Source organism: Hyla sarda, chromosome 8 (genome assembly GCF_029499605.1).
Source record: "Hyla sarda isolate aHylSar1 chromosome 8, aHylSar1.hap1, whole genome shotgun sequence".
Classification (NCBI taxonomy): domain Eukaryota; kingdom Metazoa; phylum Chordata; class Amphibia; order Anura; family Hylidae; genus Hyla; species Hyla sarda.
Genome location: NC_079196.1, coordinates 95,877,780 through 95,898,849, shown reverse-complemented (window position 1 = coordinate 95,898,849; position 21,070 = coordinate 95,877,780). Strand labels below are relative to the sequence as shown.

The 21,070-nt window shown below is 40.2% G+C and overlaps 1 protein-coding gene across 5 annotated transcripts in view; it reads left to right on the top strand.

The window, feature by feature from the left end:
- VPS8 (VPS8 subunit of CORVET complex) overlaps positions 1 to 21,070 on the top strand; it is a 281,893-nt gene that overhangs the window by 120,104 nt on the left and 140,719 nt on the right. For all 5 annotated transcript variants that reach the window (XM_056535311.1, XM_056535309.1, XM_056535310.1 and 2 more), the window contains 5 exons: positions 6,892 to 6,934; positions 7,908 to 7,980; positions 10,518 to 10,637; positions 17,568 to 17,639; positions 18,810 to 18,929. In XM_056535311.1, coding sequence (XP_056391286.1) covers positions 6,892 to 6,934; positions 7,908 to 7,980; positions 10,518 to 10,637; positions 17,568 to 17,639; positions 18,810 to 18,929 — 428 coding nt within the window. The remainder of the gene's footprint in view (positions 1 to 6,891; positions 6,935 to 7,907; positions 7,981 to 10,517; positions 10,638 to 17,567; positions 17,640 to 18,809; positions 18,930 to 21,070) is intronic.

The window sequence follows — 21,070 nt, the reverse complement described above, 5'->3', positions numbered from 1 at the left end:
ATCCAATGCATGTAGACTTATTTGCACATAATTAGATGGCTATAAGAAAAGTCTCTCTGTTAACATTATTCTCTGGCATCCTCATTAAGGTGGTATTCTGGGATCTAAGCTTTTATCCCCTATCCAGAGGATAGGGGATGAAATGTCTGATCATGGGAGGCCCTCTGCTGGGACCCCCACGATCTCCCTGCACCACCCGAATTGTATGCAGGGCTGTGTCTCTAGTGTCGGAAGCTTCCGGGTTTCCGAGACTGGAGACGTGATGTAACGTCACGCCCCCTCTGTGATGGCCGTTACACCCCCTCCCATAGACATGAATAGAGGGGTCATGGCATGACATCAAGGAGTGGGCGTGACATTACAGAGGGGGCGTGACGTTACGCCACATCTCCAGTCTCGGAAATCCTCTGGATAGGGGATAAAAGCTTAGATCCTGGAATATCCCTTTAAGAGAATTCCATGTGATATCATTTTTAGATAATTCTGTTTGTAGGAAAGAACTTAAAGGTCACTTAACCTTTTTTTGCAGAAGTGGCAGCAATGAGAAAAATCACTTTATGAGGGAGTCTTTTAACATCCACTTTTGGGAGGAGATCAAACATGGTTAACCTCTTAAGAACTAAACACCCAATAATCTGCAGTCAGCTGCAAGTTGGGTGTTGGATCCTTTCAACCCCTTAAAGTGTAATTAAAAAAACTAAATCTGATCCGATGGGGTCCTGTAACCTCCATTAATCTCCAGCTATAGCCCAGCTCAGCTCTCATTGGGGGATATTTATCAAAGTTGTCTATGTCCTGCATCAATATAGACCAAACTACAGAGTGTTAGTCTGGTCTATTGTGCACCTAATTTATCAAATGGCGCACGGCTCTTGATAAATTCTGTGCACAGACTGCATGATCTATGCTTTAGTCTATATTTAAACCTGCTCCAACATGGTCTGACATTTCGGCGTACTTTCAGCCTATGCGACTTGTCGCTGAAAAGTCGCTTTTGATAAATTCAGCACCAATGCATTTTTCAATGCATTTCAGTCTAAAATAGACTAGCATGCATCATGTTCTAAAAATCCTCTAGAGCAAAAGTCGCAAAAAAGTCGCACATATTTAGACTGCGACTTTCTGTGCGACAAATTTAGACAAGAAAAACCAGTCTAAATCCTTTGATAAATCTCCCCCATTGTGTCTTATTACAGGAGGTATGTCCACCAACTACCAAGAGAAGAGTGGGTAAACCCTATAAACAGAGCGCTAGTCTGCAAGGCAAAATACATTAATTCCATTAATCCAAAGAAGCACAATACAAATAAACAAAACAAAAAACACACTGCACATACCATAAATTGTCTGTCTTTAGTCAGTTCACATATAAATGGACGAGGATACACTAAACATATTAAAGTACAAATACTACAAAAACAGGTTTAAAAACACTAAATGTACAAATCACCCCCCCCCCCCCCCCAATGAGAGTGGGCAGAGAAAGAATGCATAGAAAATAGATGGGGCTACAGAATATAGAATCCAGCAATGCATACAGTTTCTTTTAGTTTCTAGAACACACTCTATTTACAGAGGCCTTTTTTGTTGACAACAGGTTACATGTGATTGGCTCCAACAAATCTCTACTTTTTAACTTGGATCTTTAACGTTCCAGGCTTTCAAATGAAGCCTATCCAAATGTGAATGGAAGCTAACTTTCAGAATCAGTAGAGATTTCCAATATAATCTCCTCAAAAGATATAATCAGACTGGAAACCATTATGTCCCTACCCGGCTTCAATGTAAACCTAATGTAAAGTAAAGAAAGTTCTTTCAACTGATGGCAAATGTATTAAATACTTCTGGCTGATCCAACTCCCTCAGGCAGCAAAATCTTTCAAGCTTTCATTTATTTCCCTGGTTGCCATTAAATCCAACCTCCACCCTGCAGGGTTCAATGTCCTCTGGCTAAGCAGCTAATCTTCAATATTTGCAGAAAATGTCTTATGCCGTATATAGTTTATTATTCTATCGTACTATGTTTGTTACTCCAATAGATAGTGAACAGAGCATCTTTGTGCATGGTCATTCACGTGAGGGGATACGGCACCTCCCATCTTTAAGTAACCCATTTGAGGAATCCAGAATCCCATATAATTTCTTTAAAGTGTTACTCCAGAGCTGGACAGAGCTGCACAGATTGGGGGATAAGAGACACAAAGCTGACACTGGGCAGTACAGTTGCAGAGGAAACCATATGACACCCAGTTTGTTCGAGTTTGTTCCATGCACAAGTCCCGTTCATGGAAAGGCTCATGCACGAAACTCACCAGGCACTCTACAGTTGGCGCCCAGCTTCAGCTACATCTCTCTGTGTCCAATTTATAGAGAATGGTGGGAGGGCAGCTCTACATATAAAGGGCTCGTTCACACTACAGATTTTCTAAGTAGAATGCACAGGAAATGTCCATTAGGTGTTCCTCATGGACTCTGTCTTGCATCACAATCCCATTGACTACAACGGGGATTCCTTTGCTGTGTTCACAAAGCAGAAGTTGCACATTTGAACTTCCGAAGAGGAATTGGATTCCGACAGAATATTGAACATGTTCAGTCTTCTGTCAGAATCTGACAAAGAAGTCCCGTTTGTCAGTGGGATATTATATATGTAGAAAATCGCAGCATGTATCCGTTACTTACATATTACCTTACATATTACATACCCATAGCAGGGTTTCACACACAGCTTTTTGTGACAGTTTTTCATTTTAGCCTTTTAAGGCAAAGCCAGAAGTGGATCCAGCAGCAAGTAAAAGTATATTAATTTCTTTATATTTCCAATTCCTTTTAAATCTACTTTTGGCTTTGGCTTAAAAAAACTGAAAGAAAAACTGTAGAGCTCAAAATTCATCTGTTTAAGATTCCATAATTTTCTTTAGTGATTTAGTTAGTTTTTCTGTATTTTTTTTTTTTTAACAAACAGAAATGGTAACATTAGAGTCTGAAAAGATAAGTAAGAGCCTTGATCTAATCTATGATGCTTAGAAGCGGGCCTTCTTTGTTTTAAAGAAGAACTCGTCATCTGAGACATCAGCCAAGAGAATTAGATTTTTCCCTTTATATTTCATAGCAGAATCCTCTAGAGGGGATGAACCAGCTCATATATCAGAGACATAGTTGTCAGGTAAAGGTTGAATACATTTGATGCACAACCTGTACTTGGGTTTGCATTTTTGTTTCCCCCAGATGCAGGCCTACTGATATGTGTGGTATAAAACTGAGATAAGCAAGTATCACATGTATCTACAGGGAAATAGTCCGTCAGGGGTTCATCACAAGAATTGCAAAGTCAGTAGTTTTTTCTTTTATTAACCTCTGCTGAAGTAGTTTGACATCTGCAGCAGAAAGAACACTTACAGGTTACACTCTTGAAATCTAATGCTGTATAAAGGGCATATAAAGATAAGAAAAAAAAATAAAAGGGTCATGCTAAAAGAATGGTCAGTGGGGCCAAGTGTGGACCAAATGCTACTCTATTAAAGAAGAAGTCTCATGCCCTATCAGTACAGAAAAACTTATCCCCTATCCGCAGAATAGGGGATACATTTTAGATCGCGGAGCGGGGCCGCCACGCAAGTTTTAGATCGCAAAGCCATTCGGCTATCTTCGGCTCTTTGATAGAGATATATGGCGGGGGTCGTGACGGCCCAGCTTCAGGCAGGGGTTGTGACACGCCACTCTGTGGGAGAGCTGGGGCTCCATACAGACATAGCGGATAGGGGAGAAGTTTTATTGTACTGATCGGGCATGAGACTTTTCCTTTAAGCATGGACCCTGCACGTGCACCTGTAAATCGGATGATTATGAGGCAGGTCAGTGACATAATGGGGGAGATTTATTAAAACCTGTGCATAGAAATAGTTGACCAGTTGCCCATAGAAAACAATTACCGTAGATTGCTTTTTATTTTATTTTTCAGAGGCCTTTTTGAAAATGAAAGAAGCAGTCTGATTAGTTTCTATGGGCAACTGGTCCTATTTTGATAAATTTACCTCAATGTTTCCACATACTTAGCCCTAAAAGTGTTAGGAAGAAGCCACGCAATGGAAGCATGCAGAGAAAGTGCCAGGATGCCATACTGTATAGCATGATGAGTTTACTACAAACTCTAGACCTAACACTTCTCCTTTAACAATGCTATGGACATAAAGAGATGCTGGTATATTGTGACCTCCCCCCCCCCCCCCCACCCCCCTAAAAAAAAAAAAAAAAAAAAAAGATCCACTGGCTTTGCCACAACAGACAGGAACACTACATTCTGATGAATACACCAGAATAATGGATATTTTATATAATTAGCCTATGACACCACCCATGACTTAAGGCCTAAAATTCTAAAATTTTCTAGAGCCTAACTTCCCCTCATTGCTTAAAGAAGTACTGCAGTGTAAGACATTTATCCCCTTTCTGCAGGACGGGGACCATTGCCACAGCTGCATGTCGTCGACATCACTGAGGTCGACGATAGGCCCCCCCCCCCCTATGGGGAGGGCGATAGCTCTATGGGAGAGGCGGGGGAATGCACAAAAGCTGCATCCCCGCCCTCCTATAGAGATACTTGGAGGGAGCCCCGTACAGGAGCTCGCGGGGTGGTCCCAGCGTTCAGACCAGACTAAACTTTATCCCCTATCCTGACTTGTAGAAGTCTCTACCCGGACTTGTAGAAGTCCAAACTCTCGAATTTTGTGCCAAGCATGGTGACTCGCAGGCTTCAGTGATGTCGCCCCTGCTTGGGAACGCCCACTTTTTCCTGCCTGGAGCTCACACAATGTGATCAAGGGGGGAAAGGTGTGACACAGAACTTTTTAATGCTCTGAATTTTTTTTTTAGAGCAGGAGGGGTGTTAGGAGTAGTTAGGGAATATAATCTGAGTTTGTTTAGAAAATATGGTTTGATGACAGGTACTCTTTAATAACATTTTCTGGCTTAATAATACATTTTCCACGAATACACTCCATGACTTGGAACACACCACTAGTTTAACACACAAAGAATTGCCAAGAATACACAAAACCATGTTTTCTCAAAATAAATCAATAAGATCTAAATATGCACTCTAAACCTATTTGCTAAAGATGGCACAATAATAAGGATGGTTACTGTGTTTAAAAGGGCTGTTATGATCCTGTTATCGTCATCGGTTAGACTGTCTTTATTATTTGAGGTGGCCAGGTCATAGTGAGGAGTCTTGGAGACAAAATATTATATCAATCATACTTAGATTATATATAATATACGCTAGCACTCAACGTTTATATGGACTTTTTGTAGTGCTGCTATACATTTTGTTATTTATGTACATATACTTTTGTGACCTGTGTGAGTAGCCCATTTGTTGTCTATTTTTTTTTAGATGGCTTGTAGTACTTTAAAGCCCTGTTTAAATGTTACTTCTGTGTCCCTGTCTTTACCTGTCTTCATATATATATATATATATATATATATATATATATATATATATATAGATATATATAGATATATATGTATATGTATGTAAATATATAATCCCCAAATCAGTGAAGTGCTGTTCCACCCTTGCTTTTGTTATATATATATATATATATATATATATATATATACATACAGAAGACATAGGGCAGCACACCTTGAAGAAGTTACAGTGGGTGCACGCAGTAGAATGGCTGGGTCCCAGGCACTGGATAGCTAGATAACAAGGAAGGCTGCAGCACACCAAGATGAACGGTGAAACAACAAGGTGTTAATTCCATCACAACAGATGCAACGTTTCGGTCACCCAATGCGGCCATTTTCAAGCATGTGATCATAGATATGTGCAACATATATATATGGTAACAAATGAGCGTCAATTAAGTGAATACAAACATTAATATTACATAAGTTACTGTATACAAACAAATAAAGTACAACGTGATGAAATTAGAGCCGCCTCTTATCAAATGGCAGCAGACATGTATATAGTGTTCTGATAAAAGTTAATATTGTCATCATAAGGTGCATAAGTGTACTCAGGTGTACAGTGATTATTTCGTAGTTGGGCGGGGGGGGGACATCCACTCACCAGTGGCCACGAAATAACCCACTCGGTACTGTATACAGCTTAGTGTCTCACGTGTACCGGCGCTCAATGTTTCTGGGAGGAGATGGACGGACCAATAGGAAGATGGATGGAGACAAAATATTATATCAATTATACTCAGATTATATATAATATACGCTGGCACCCACCGTTTATGGGGACTTCTTGTAGTGCTGCTATACATTTTGTTATTTATATACATATACTTTTGTGACCTGTGTGAGTAGCCCATTTGTTGTTTTTTTTTTTTTTAGATGGCTTGTAGTACTTTAAAGCCCTGTTTAAATGTTACTTCTGTGTCCCTGTCTTTACTTGTCTTCATATATATGTATATATGTAAATATACAATCCCAAAATCAGTGAAGTGCTGTTCCACCCTTGCTTTTGTTATATATATATATATATATATATATATATATATATATATATTTTTTATGTGTGTGTTGCTTTTGGAAAGTCTTTAGACCTTTTCACTTTTTTTCACGTTTTGTTATGTTAGGTCTTGTGCTTTAATAGAAAATAATACAATAAAAAAAACATTCATAAGATAGAACTGCCTGTCAGAGACAGTCAGAGACAGGATTGTGTGGAGGCACAGATTTGGAGAAGGGTACAAAAATATTCTGTTGCACTGAACGTTCATTTTTTCACTTTGTTAATATGGGGTATTGACAAAGTGAATACAGGGTATGTGTGTTTTCTCTATTCACATTTGTATGTAATCTTATTATTTGTAGATTGGTATAATAGAGATGATTTAACTCTTTCTTATCCATATTTTTGTCCATTAGATGAACAAGTTGTGATGGGAAATAAGCTCCTTGTATATATTAGGTAGGTAACTAATATCAGTATTAGCCTATTGAAAATGTATTCAACTATCCCATAAGTCATTAAAATAAGATTCTATGTAAGTAAAAGTATAACTGTTCTCTAGATGAAAGTGTCATAATACTCATATTTAGTAAGACCTTTTATTGAAAAATAGTTCACTGCATAATGCATTATTGAAAATCCCCTTAGTGATTGAAATCTATTTTACTGTTTGTACACCCTGCCTTTCCTCCTTCAGCTTCCAAATAGGATATCACTTAAGTTCAGATTGTGATCTACAGAAATACAGTCACTACAGTTATGAAATGTTTTTGCTCTTCTTTGGGAGATGCTTTTATTTAATAAAGTGTTAGCTAGAATTGCCCCACAATGAGGCTTTTTCATTTTTTGTTACAGTTTGCTTCAATTCAGGCCTGTATTTGGAGTTGTTGCTGCCCTAGGTACTTTGAGGGCTGACACGTAGCAAGTTTACAGCAAATTACAAGAATCATATTTAGCTGTGTGGAATTCGTGGCTGGTTCTTCACTCTATATGTCGGGTGCATAGCATTACAACTTACCACCTCGGGGCATACAGTAAACAGCGGTACTCAGTGCATCACTGTTTACTGTATATCAGTCTCTGCTCTGAACTGGGTTTTTAACTCAATAGTATAAGGTTGACCAGATTTGGCACACCTTCTGCTCCTGAGCGGGGCCTGTGGCTATACAGCTACTGGTCCAGCTTTGTCTAAGCAGGAGGTGTATATTGTGCCCATTCAGCGCCTGAAAAAATTGGAAATCTTTTGATCCTGTGATTTCTGTAATTCCATGACCTTTCCTTCTTGGTGTAGCAATTTCAATATTAAGGAGTATCTTTTTGCTTCTTTGTTTAATTTATTACACTAATATTATTTAGCCTTTTTTCGATTTTCATCAAGTTTTCTTCTATTTTGTTTTTTACATATTTATTTGCTGTTTCTTATTCTTGACAGTTCTAGTTTGGCTGGAAGAGCATACCCTTTGGGAGACATTCCTGAAGACCTTGTTCCACAGGTGAAGAACCAGGTCAGTACCCTAATATTAACTAATGGCTATTTTTGTTTTGTAATCTTTACATTATTTGTATAGAATGAGATAGAAGACCTTATAGTTGTAAACAGTTCAGTAGGAACAACTTTGAAATTCTTTTGCCTTTAAATGTGTCACTTTTAAAAACTTATAACATATTGTAGAGACATGTCAAAAGTTTGTATTGGTTGAAGTCTAAACGTTCAGACCTTGATCGATCTATAAAATAAGCTGGGAGAAGTGCGCACTAAGCTTGCTCGCTCTCGTGAAGGAGGAGGACTCGTACTGTGAATCAATGGGACCATCTCAGTTGTGCAGAGAGAGAGTAGGAACAGAAGTGCGCACTAAGCTTGCTCGCTCTCGTGAAGGAGGAGGACTCGTACTGTGAATCTATGGGACCATCTCAGTTGTGCAGAGAGAGAGTAGGAACAGAAGTGCGCACTAAGCTTGCTCGCTCTCGTGAAGGAGGAGGACTCGTACTGTGAATCTATGGGACCATCTCAGTTGTGCAGAGAGAGAGTAGGAACAGAAGTGCGCACTAAGCTTGCTCACTCACGTGAAGGAGGAGGACTCTTACTGTGAATCTATGGGACCATCTCAGTTGTGCAGAGAGAGAGTAGGAACAGAAGTGCGCACTAAGCTTGCTCACTCACGTGAAGGAGGAGGACTCGTACTGTGAATCTATGGGACCATCTCAGTTGTGCAGAGAGAGAGTAGGAACAGAAGTGTGCACTAAGCTTGCTCGCTCACGTGAAGGAGGAGGACTCGTACTGTGAATCTATGGGACCATCTCAGTTGTGCAGGAGAGAGTAAGAAGAGAAGTGCTCTGCCGTGCACTATTCTCTCTCTCTTGCCCCTGGCTCAGACCACGATTCATCAAAACTTGTGACATATCCCTATTGTTTTAATCATGTTTTTATGCTAAACATCTTTTTCCAGAATTTGCAGTGATGTTTTTTTTTTTCTTCAAATTTTCTGTTTACTGTTTATAAAATATAAACCGATTATAAAAGGAAAACATGTCTCAGCAAAAAAAAAAAAAAAATCCCTTTAAGGTACTCTTTTGAGTTAGTATCATGCCATATTATTGGATGCTAAATTGGGAGGTTTTCACACACAATGTTATGTGACAGTTTTACATTTAGTTTTATGAGCCAAGAAGGGAATTTGAAAGGAATGTGAAAGAAGAATGAAGGATTTATGCTTCTTCATGCTGGATCCACTTCTGGCTTTGGGTAAAATAAAACTGAATGAAAAACTACCACAAATGTTACCAGATGAGGTTGTATGTGAAACTTCTTTTAAAGTGATCAGCAGGTATAGGGTCACTAGTTACGCACTTCCTTTTTAATCATAGGGGTATAGGAGGTGACAGCGTACAAAAGGGAGTGACTAACTGGTGAGGGGGCTGAACTGTGCTTGGTTCTAGGAGCCAGGCGGAACACCCAGTGGGCTCTAAAGCCTAATCTGCATAGCTTTTAAAACTCTATTTCCATACTGGAAGGGTCAGTTAACTAATAGAGGTATGTACAGATTCATGGTCAATAGACCTATATAGTAATACCCTTACTTATACCGTAAAGACCTGCTGGCCGGTCTGCTTTTAAAGAAATTTTAGAGCTTTCTGGTATGCTAATTCCCAAATTGGGAAAAAAAACGCCCATTTAATATAATATATTATTTGATTTGCCCTATGCAAGTAAGCAATAATAACCAGTAGCTGTTAATATACCATGAGTATTGACTATTAAATAATGGCAATAATGTTTAATAGAAGACATGCCAGCTCTCTGGACACTTGTGTTTTATTATTCCCCATTAAATTACAGTGCTAGACTAGATCTTTCCTTCAGAAATCTCTGTTGTGCTGTTACTCAGTTACTCCTCCCTGAAATTAAAACATCAAAAAAGAAAAATATCCCCTGTAGACTGCCCTTAAGAGAACTCTACTGTCTATAAAAGTATAGTACGACTGCTGTTTATATAGCATTCATATTCTATCCATAGAGGCCGACATTTATCATTGTCTTTAGACTGTTTTTGTGTCTAGAAAAGGTGCAGAAAAAGCCACAAGCAGGGTTTATTTGCACCTTATTTGCGCCTTTTGGTTTTCACATTTCTGCTGATTTTGATTTGCAATCCACAGATTTTGGCGATACACATGATATGGAAGGGTTTTATGAACTGCACCTTTTTGTGAAAAAGGCACAAAAAAGGCGCAAAGCCACTGAAAAGTCTCTTAAACTACACCAGCCCGGACTTAGCTTAGCTTTTTGGTGTATGTGAAGAGAGAAATTTCAGAAATTGTGTCCTGCACAAAATTTGTCAAAATCTCTGTGACCATTTAATAAATTTGGTTCTCCTACACATTACAGCACACAAAAAAAAGGTGTAGAAAAATGCTTCACTTACACCTACAATCATAAATGCCGGCCAGAAAGTTTAACACTCCATGTGCAGTGATTTGATATTTTGAAGAGGTTTTTTTTTCTACAATTCCATGGACTTAAGCTGTTTATTTAACTTTTCTCCAGGTTTTTGAATTTCTGATCCGTTTACACTCACCAGAGGCCCCACAAGATGAGGAAGTATATCCCTACATTCACACTTTGTTGCATTTTGACACCCGAGAATTCCTTAATGTTTTGGCTTTGGTAAGAAAAAAAAGTTGTTACTGTATTGTTTAAAAGGGCACTGTCAGATATAAAACTTTTTTATATGTTGTTACTGATGACAATGTAAGACCTTTTGTAATATGATTCTTTAGACATTTTTAAATATTTAACAAAGAAAATGGCCCCTGAAAATCCCACCACTAGGGGTCCCCATACCTATTAGGACAATACCCAGTCCTGCCGCAGCATCAGCTTGTCCATGAGTCATATGCAAGAGATGACAAGGCTGCATGAGCAGACCCACCAATCACCTCCCACCACCACAAGGGAGGGACTTCTATATAATAAATATAAAAGATAGAGGCATATGTTTTCTTGGGATCTGACAGATATGCTTTAAGGGGAAACCATTTTATTCATCTTTTGTTTTGTTCTGATACTGAACCTTTATATTCCACGTAAAACAAACTCCTTACTTGAAATGATTTGTTCATTATTAAAGCTGATCTTTAACATATGTCCACACTAGAAGATATGTGTGGTGTACTTTGCATGCAGCGGGCCCATTCACTTTAATGTAAAACATAGTTTGCTCGTGACCACATTCAGCCTGTATGTAGCCGAATGTTTACTTTTATTTTACATCCTAAGCTTGTTAGTGGCACAAAATAAAAGTATACATTCAGAAACATGGAAGTTAAATAGAAGATTCTCAGTCCTCAGCCTACCAAATAGGTATATGAGGAATTGTTCACTCTAGAAAAAAATAATAATATTATGCGACTCTCTAGACCAATATTTTAATAAAATGTATTCTAAAATGTAATCAGCAAATAAAAAAATATATATAGATATAGCATACAAGCACAAACCGCAGGGCCCTGTGGTTGTGCATATAAATATCAATCAATATAGTTGTCACTGGATACCCCAATTGATATATAAAAAATAAGAATAAGAAATAAAGAATAATATAATCATATGGTGTTTATTGTCCTTATTATCACTGTAAAAGAGGAAAATATGCATATAGGATACGGAAATTAATATTAAATGTCCTTTCTGACCATAAATCCTGTGATGAGGGAAAAATGCCAGCATATAGTGATTGTCTTTTAGATAGAGATAAAGTAAATGAACATTCAGAAACATGTCAAATGTAGGCAAGTACCTTTTAAGGGTTTGCCACTGTTTGCCCAGGCTTGTGATCTCCATCAATCGTTATATAAGCCATAGATGATTTACACATTGGATAGCATTGCTTTATTGAACTGTTATGTGTAAGTTGCTTCTATCTGGGCACTTTGTGATGGATTTTACTGGTATTATACAGTACATTATTTCAGTATTGTGTGGTTGTGGTGGCACTGTATAATGTATTGTTATTGGTACTTTGGGTTGTTTTCATTTTATGTAAATGTTATTTGCATGTTGTATGGCATTGTTACATGGGCACTTTATGGTATGGGGGTTATGATTAAGTACTTTATGGTATGGTTATTTGTACATAGAATATTAGTGCATCATTTAGGGGCAAGGGCACCAATAGAAGGTACAGAAGTCTCTCAGGTCCCATTCAGGAGATGGTAAGGGTTCCTAGCAGTCAGATAAGGCCTGTTAGTGACCACTATAAAAGGGCTTCTTGCATGTCAAATGGGTATAATTAAAACCATAAATGACAGTATACGAATGATAACCATATTTTGCATAATTTCAGTTTGTATTTCTTGACATGTAAACGTTTGGTGTTTGTATTATATTACCATATAGCACAATCTCCAAGTGTATTTGTACTTTAAAGAGAAACAGCCTTGTTTGTTACTGCATTAATGTCAGCTGTCGCAGAACCATGGGTATCCTTGTCAGACAGCAGTGCCCATCATTGTAAGGCTGCAAGCGCCTACTGTACGCTGTTTTTAAAGAAGATTTGGAGCTTATACTATCAACACACACTGATGCTGGGTGACATTTCCACTATAGTGTTGCTGAATGTGTTTTTCCCTAATGAGGAACCAACAGTCTATGACATTATTTATTGCTGTTCAGTATTAGCTGCTGACTTGGACAGATGAGAAAAAAATCTACACAGAATTATTTGGTGTTTGCTGAATACGCTACATTTAAGCTGTATAAATCACTTTCTCCTGTCGCAGCAGCCGTTAGATAACCCACATCCACCATTCAAGCGTTGGGTTGTTTCGCTTGAAGGTCTTTTTCCAGAGTTTGTTGCAAAGTGGAGGGTTTATTCGTAAGTATCCAAACTGATCCACACATAAAAAAAAATTCCTAATCACAAAATTCAGTTTTCTTCTGATACACGTTTTGCTTAGGGTGTCTGCAGACATGAAACTAGTCCAGAAGAGTGTCTTGTTGTAATTATGGGGTTTAGAAAAATATATAATACCGTATATACTCGAGTATAAGCCGAGTTTTTCAGCATGAATTTTCGTGCTGAAAACGCCCCCCTCGGCTCATACTCGGGTGAACTCTCCGCCTGTCAATTCCTTCTCAGTGGTCTTCAACCTGTGGACCTCCAGATGTTGCAAAACTACAACTCCCAGCATGCCCGGACAGCCATCGGCTGTCCGGGCATGCTGGGAGTTGTAGTTTTGAAACATCTGTAGATCCGCAGGTTGAAGACCACTGCCGGGCTTTTGTCATCATCCAGACCCCCCTTTAGTTTTCTACTCACCTCCCCTCGGTGGGAAGGAAGGGTGAGCTGCTCCGGGCCATCTATGCTGCAGGGACCGTCCGGTGGGGAGGGTTAGTCGTTCCGAGCTGTCCATTTTCACCGGGAGGCCCTCTTTTCCTCTCCGGGCTGGCCCCGGCCTAATGACGTTGCCTTGACGACAATGCACAGGGACGTCCGTGCGCAGCAGACGTACCTGCGCATGAACGTCCCTGTGCGTCGTCGTCAAGGCAACGTCACTAGGCCGGGCCCGGAGCGGAGAAGAGGGCCTCCCGGTGAAAATGGACAGTCCGGAACGGCTAACCCTCCCCACCGGACGGTCCCTGCAGCATAGATGGCCCGGACCAGCTCACCCTTCCTTCCCACCGAGGGGAGGTGAGTAGAAAACTAAAGGGGGGTCTGGATGATGACGAAGGCCGCAGTGGTCTTCAACCTGCGGACCTCCAGATGTTTCAAAACTACAACTCCCAGGATGTCCGCACAACCGATGGCTGTCCGGGCATGCTGGGAGTTGTAGTTCTGCAACATCTGGAGGTCCGCAGGTTGAAGACCACTGATGAAGGGATTGACAGGCGGTGATGATGAAGGGGGGGAATGATGACGGGGGTCTGGATGATTACAGGGGGGGGGAATGATGATGGGGTGATGATGACGGAGGTCTGATTGATGACAGGGGGATGATGTATTTCCCACCCTAGGCTTATAGTGGAGTCAGTAACTTTTCCTGGGTTTTTGGGGTGAAATTAGGGGCCTCGGCTTATACTCGGGTCGGCTTATACTTGAGTATATATGGTAATAATAATATTGTTAATAATTAAAATGTTTCCATTTGTGTGTGCTTTTCCTATCTCATAAATTTCACCATTAGGCTAGGTTCACACATTTGAATTTTAGTTCCTGGAGTGATACTACTAAATTAGTTAAACTAAACTAATAAAACTGTGCCCAGACAGTGATAAAACAAGAAAGAAAAAAAACGCAAACCGAAAAAAAAACAGTCACAAAAAAATGTGATGATCAATCAAACGCAGCAATGACGCTGAGGTATATAAAGGACCTTACACGGTCCAATACTCCCTTCAGAATGTTCCTTTAGATATTAAGTCTTTTTTTCAATATTAGATAAGATTTGATTTGTTTTCATATAAGATGAAATTTTTAGATACATCTTTTTTTGAATATATTAAATCGTTTGATATTAGGCAAAAAAGGTATGACTCCCAGCTGGGGAAGGAAAGACAACTCCCAGTTGGAACAGCTCCTCCACAGGTGGTCACAAATGGTCTCACCAGCTCCCGCTGCCATCCTTCCTGTCCTCAAACAGCCACCGCAACCTGCTGCGCCTCTCTGAACAATCCCTTCAGCCGCACTGAATAAATCCTCTCTCCGCTTCAAACAAATCCTCTCCACAGCTGCACTCAATTTAGTACTTTGTCCCCATGGCGCACATGCTCTTTGCTTACAGTGTCATTCTAGTAATCAATTATGTATCCATGTACACCATATTACATGGTGAAAAGGAGAAAAGATAGGAAAAACATGTGCAGCTTTCATCTCCCAACTAGTTTCTGTGTAGGTAACCTTCATCGGGGATAAACCCATGACAAAGGTGATCTACACCACAACTTTTTGTGATTTTTGTGCTCTGTGTGCTACAGATTTTTTCTATAATTTTTTCTTATTGGAATGTTAATGATTTCAAAACATTAAGAAATGATCTTATGTTCTCTATTGTCTGTGCGGTTTTAGTTCAGATATGACTGAATATTAGGTTTTAGTTGCTGTTGGGGGAGTTTTCCTATTTAGGAGAATGTAGCATCCAGCTCAGTACTTATCAGCTGCTGTATACCCTGGAAGGAGTTGTGTAGTTTTTCTAGTCATGCACGGTGCTCCCTGGTGCCACCTCTGTCTGTGTCAGGAACTGTACAAACGCAGGTGATGTTTGATATGGGGGTCCTCCTCTGGACGGTTCCTGACATGGTGGCAGCAAAGGGCACTGTGTCTGAGTACACAACTTTCTCTGTAGTATACAGCAGCTGATAAGTACTGGAAGGTTTCAACATTTTTAAGTAGAAGTAATTTGGAAATCTGTATAATTTTCTGGCCCCTGTTGATTTTCTCTGGAGTACCCCTTTAATTCAATGCTTGGCTGCATAGCTGGAGGAGGTATAGCCAGCACAGAGAGGGAGATTATGATTCCATTGTATATAGCTCTAGTGATACCTGGTTAAGGGTTAAAAAAAAAGGTTCAGGTAAGAAGTGTTTTATTAAGAAGCTAAATACAAGAACAAGGGGGCACATTCTGAGGTTAGTTGGTGGAAAATAATTATTTTACTGAAAGAGTAGGATCTATTACTTGGAAGAAACTTGCAACAGATCTGATTAGTAAATCCACAGTAAGTGAATATAAACATGTAGGAGATAAGCATATCTATTCTGAGATAAGAGAAAAATCCGATTGAACCTCTTTCTACTAATAATCTTGTATGTTTCATTTAAGGAGTTATCCAGGATTAGAGAGCAGGGTTCTTTCAAAAACCACACCATCCCTGTCCTCAGGTTGTATGTGGATTTGTAGTTCAGTTCTATTGAAGTAACTGGTGCCAAATTGTAATACCACACACAACCTGAGGACAGGTGTGGCACTGTTGGAAGAAATTTGCTCTTTTTTTCTATTCCTGGATAACCTCTTACGTTTCTGTACATTTATCTTCTTATCTCAGTATTGTCACTGTTTTGTCCTTTTATACAGAATATGAATATTTCCTTCATTTCTTCTTCCTATGCAAGCAGGATGTCTGCCTTCTCCCCTCCGCACCCCCCAAATGCTTAGCTTTCATCTGCTTGGGGAACGCTTGCTTATTATCAACACCACGACTCGGCTTTAGTTCAAAGGGAGGACATTTAATCCAAGCGTCTTTCTCCCCTCTGAAGTCTCTTTTTCTGAAGCGTAGTCCTCAGGAGACTCGAGCAAAATTAAATGAGGTTTATTCAACTCCCTCCAAGCTCATAATCTGGGAACAGAACAGGGAATAATAATTAAGTTGTTGGAAGGCGTCAGATGATTAGACTTGTGTAAAGTGCCATGCGCCTGTCCGGTATGTCAAGTAATCAACCCTATGGAGGAATAGGTCACTTATTGACATGTCCTCTGATCTGTCTGGACCATTCATTATTACTATTTGTACATTTCTAGTTGGAGTAGTATTTTTCATATACTCTGCATAATTTTATGCAAATGCTAGAAGGTATATAAGACGTTGCAAGACTGATAGCTAGTTTTTAAAAATGAATTATGCGTTCTGCACCACTGTACAGTTTTGTGTTATGGAGGATAACAGAATGTATTTAGGTGCACCAGATTATTCATGTAATGCATACAATTTAGTTCTTATGTAAGCACTTGAGTGTACTTCTGGGTATATAGCTAAGGATTTGGGATCAATAATAAGATATATGCCTTACTAGATTTGGATTGTCTTCTAAAGCCAGTTCTGAGTTGGAGAAGTTAACATTATAATTTAAACCCTACACTGCCATTCATCTGCAAACAAATTTGCATGAATGGAGTGGGTGTGGCGTGATGTCACAAGGGGGCGTGATGTGACATCACGTCTCCAGTCTCGAAAACACAGAGGTTTCAGAGACTGGAGCCGAAGTCCCGCATAAAATGCGGGTGCTGCACGGAGATCTTAGGGAGGGGTGTGTGTTCCTATGGCCGGAATATCCCTTTCATTCTTACCATATAGGAAACAAGTCTGCAGTTTTTTTTAATTAGGTATAAAAAATATTGAAATGTTTGGGCTTATATAGTCAGATAGCATAGTGGCTACTATGTGCACCAAGCAACTACCAATTCATAGATAAGGTGTAGTTAGTGATGACTGTGGATGATAAAAATGAGTTAGAACATGAATGCAGATCATTGGGGGACAAAAAATGGAGGGAAAAATACAATGAAGAATGGAGACCACAATCACAAGCTTCTCATGTCCTAGTGGAGTGGGGGCCATTTTTTGCTACGGGACCCCCTTATTGGCATTTTATACTTCTCAAGGAGCTTCCTATGTATGCTGTATGTTTTTAAGCATCAGCCGATCATGAACTGTAAATAACTAAGATAAATTATATGTATGGTGGGGGGGAGGATTCTTCGCACCGCATGTATTATAGTTTCTTCACTCCTCTGCAGCAGATTTCCAAAGTAGGCGAGAAGTGATTATCAATAACATGAGACGTAATGACAGGTTTATTATAGGGATTTCTTTTTGTATTTTTAGACATTTGAAGATTTTACTAATGATAAACAAGCTGTGGAACACCAACAGCGGATTGTGGACATCTTACTGACGGTAAATGAATGATAATTAGGTATTTTTTACATATTCAGCTAGTTATGCCATACACTAATACCCATTTATGCCTTGATGTATATCTCACCTATGCAGGTGTTATCTGCTAAATTAGCCTTGCATATAGAAATTCAGTCTGTTGTTCTTGAAGTAAAGGCCTCTTACTTTACCCTCTTCACAAAGTTAATTGAGAAAAGGCATAAAAATCTTGCTGACCAGATCACCCCTTGAATGGCAACTAGTAAGAATTCTTCCTGTATAAAAAGGACCAATGAAATGAACATAGTGCTTGTTCGCACAGATGGGTTGTCTATATAGTTTGGGACAGAACAGGTCCACAAAGCTATAGATCCTATTTGTCACAACTCTTGGGTCTTGCCAACAGATGGAAGTCCTGAACAGAGCACCATTAAAGGGGTATTCGCATCTCCTTAACCACTTGTAGAACAAACAATGGCAGAATAAACTATTTTGCCAACTTGCCTGGATGTCTCGTCTCTTGTTGACAGCTGGTAGTCATGATTCCCTTGTGGTGACGTCATTCCCTGTGGCCGAGGAGCTTCTAAGCACACACATCAGGCTCCCTGTTGGGGCTTATCTTAGCCCGTTCATTATGTCTGACCATTGAAGGCATAGTGCTTTAGCTTGGGAGCTGTCATACATAGAAGCCGATGACCTGTATCTAATCCCAGCCCATCCACCAGCAATCCCAAAAGTGTGAGCTGGACAGCAGTAGCAGAGGGAAGTAGTTACTGTCATCAGGTATCAGGTTTTGTATGGCATTACAACTTGGCTCCATTCTCTTCAGTGGAACTAAGCTGTAAAACCACAGACAACCCGAGGACAGGTGTGGCCCTATTTCTTTTAAAGAAACTAGTGCTATTCTTCAAATCCTAAATAACCCATAAAGTGTGCCTGTCATTAAAAAATAAAATAAAAATATGTTAACATGTCACAGAGACATGTAAAAGCTTTTGTTGGGGTCTCAATGCTAAGACCTCCACCGGGATAAATGGGCAGTAAGGCTTTTCACTCCCTGGCTCTCGCCAATCTCCGTCCAGCTTCTCTGGACACCCTCATAAATCCCTGTATAAGTCCTCTTTGAATGTGTTTCTGTATGTGTGTATATATATATATATATATATATATATATTGTATTTTTTCTTTTAGGTTATGGTTGAAAACTCAGATTTCACACCTTCTCAAGTGGGCTGCCTGTTCACATTTTTGGCTCGCCAACTTGCCAAACCAGACAATACTTTGTTTGTTAACAGAGTCCTTTTTGATCAGGTAAGAATGCCAGTTCCTCTTTTTATGTATTAATTTAAAGGCTACTGTCACAGAAAGCTAAAAATATATGTTTATTGATAGGACAACCCCGTGTTCCAAATTACTATAATGGTATCTCTATCACAATATGGATATCCAGAGTTTCAGCTTCTTGTGGCTATTTTGTTTAAAGGGGTACTCCGGTGCTTACACATCTTATCCCCTATCCAAAGGATAGGGTAGAAGATGCCTGATCGCGTGTTCGCTCCGGGTCTGATTACCGGCGACCACACGGCCGGTGGCGTGTGACCTCACGCCTCCGCCCCCGTGTGGCGTCACGCTCCGCCCCTCAATGCAAGCCTACGGTAGGGGGTGTGATAGCTGTCATGCCCCCTCCCATAGGCTTGCATTGAGGGGCGGAGCGTGATGTCACACGGGGGCGGAAGCGTGATATCACACACCGCCGGCCGTGTGGTCGCCGGTAATCAGACCCGGAGCGAACACGGTTCGGGGACTAATTACAAACGGGGTGCCGCGTGCAAGATTCCGGGGGTCCCCAGCGGCGGGACTCCCGCGATCAGGCATCTTATCCCCTATCCTTTGGATAGGGGATAAGATGTGTAAGCACCGGACTACCCCTTTAATGTCGACAATACACTAAAGGGGGGGCAGGTGGGGAAAAATTATGAACTAACCAAACGAGTCCTGGTGTTGGTATGGTTGTGTGCCTTATATATTATAGGATTGGCTGTATAAATATCTTTATAGATACACTTAACCAAATAAAAGTACAATGTCTACCATAGATTATCGGCACACTGATGTACTGTAGTACTTAGTGGGTAGGATGCAAGTAAGGGCCCATGCATGCTTTGGGTTTTATGCTCAGAATTAACTCTGAGCCGAATCCACTTGCAGCAGAATCCCATTGATCTCAACTGGATTCTTCTGCTCAGTGCACACTGAAAAAGTTCCGTAGTGGAACTTCCAAAGCGGATATGGATTCCAAAGAAAAAATACATGTTCATTCTTTAGCAGAATTCCACCTGAATATGGGTCATTGGGAGGAGGTTTTGAACACTACTATCACACTTCCCCAATGGCAGATTATCTGGCAATGGGCCTCTAAGGCCTCCATCTGTACGGCCTACAAAGAAACGCAATTTAAAATGCTAATGGAATGGTACCATACCCCCAAGCGGCTTAATAAACTGAACCCGACTATTCCCCCTCAGTGTTGGCGTTGGTCACTGATGTGCTGGGTGTTGCGGTCCCCTTGGACCCGCTGGTCTACTTATTGCACCTCTCTAATAGAGCCCTGTCTAAAAGACCTTTCAAATTTTTTATGCACATTGTTCTGGCCACCAAGACTCTTATTGCTAAGCACTGGAAGCAACCCCTCACGGCCTCCCTTAATAACTCCTTACCTCCCTTCCTTCCTGTTTGGAAGCCTCTTTTCCCCCTTTCTGCTACCGTCCTTCTTTCCCTCCCAGCATCTCCTACCTTTTCCTTTCCTTCCCCCCCTCCCCCTTATCTTCCCCCATGATCTCCTGCTCTTCCTTTTTCCTTCCCTCCCCTCTTCCTTTCGTTTTTCTTGTTGTGTCTTGTTCTTGTCCTTGTCTGTCCTCTCCATGTCGTGTGTTGGTCTTATCTGGTCCTGATGTCCTGTTCGTGGGCCTTTATTGGCTCTTTGTCGGTACCCCGGTTGTAATGTGGGGGGGGGGGGGGGGGTTACTGACCATTGCATAACGTGTGTAAGGTACTTATGGAGCTATTGCTTGGGCACTTTACTTTGCTCTTGGTAATTTCTTGTAACTTTTTGTATTTTATACTGACTTTTGTTTACTACCTGCACGTATTGTTGATGATATCATTTTTATATGTGAAACTTTAATAAAAATTTACAGTTTAAAAAAAAAAAAGAATTCCACCTGAAAAAGCTAGCGGCAAATTCTGTGCGATTCTGGTCAGCGTGGATCCACTGACAGAATTCAGCAAGGAAATTCTTTGCTGAATTTTTAAGTACTGTGCATGGGCCTTTAAATACATAGGCACTCTCTGGACTCATGTAAATACATTTTTGGTTGGTATTCTTAAGTATAGATTCTGGTGATTGATTTCTGTCTAAGCGAAGCAAGAAAGTATAAGCAAATGATTACTAG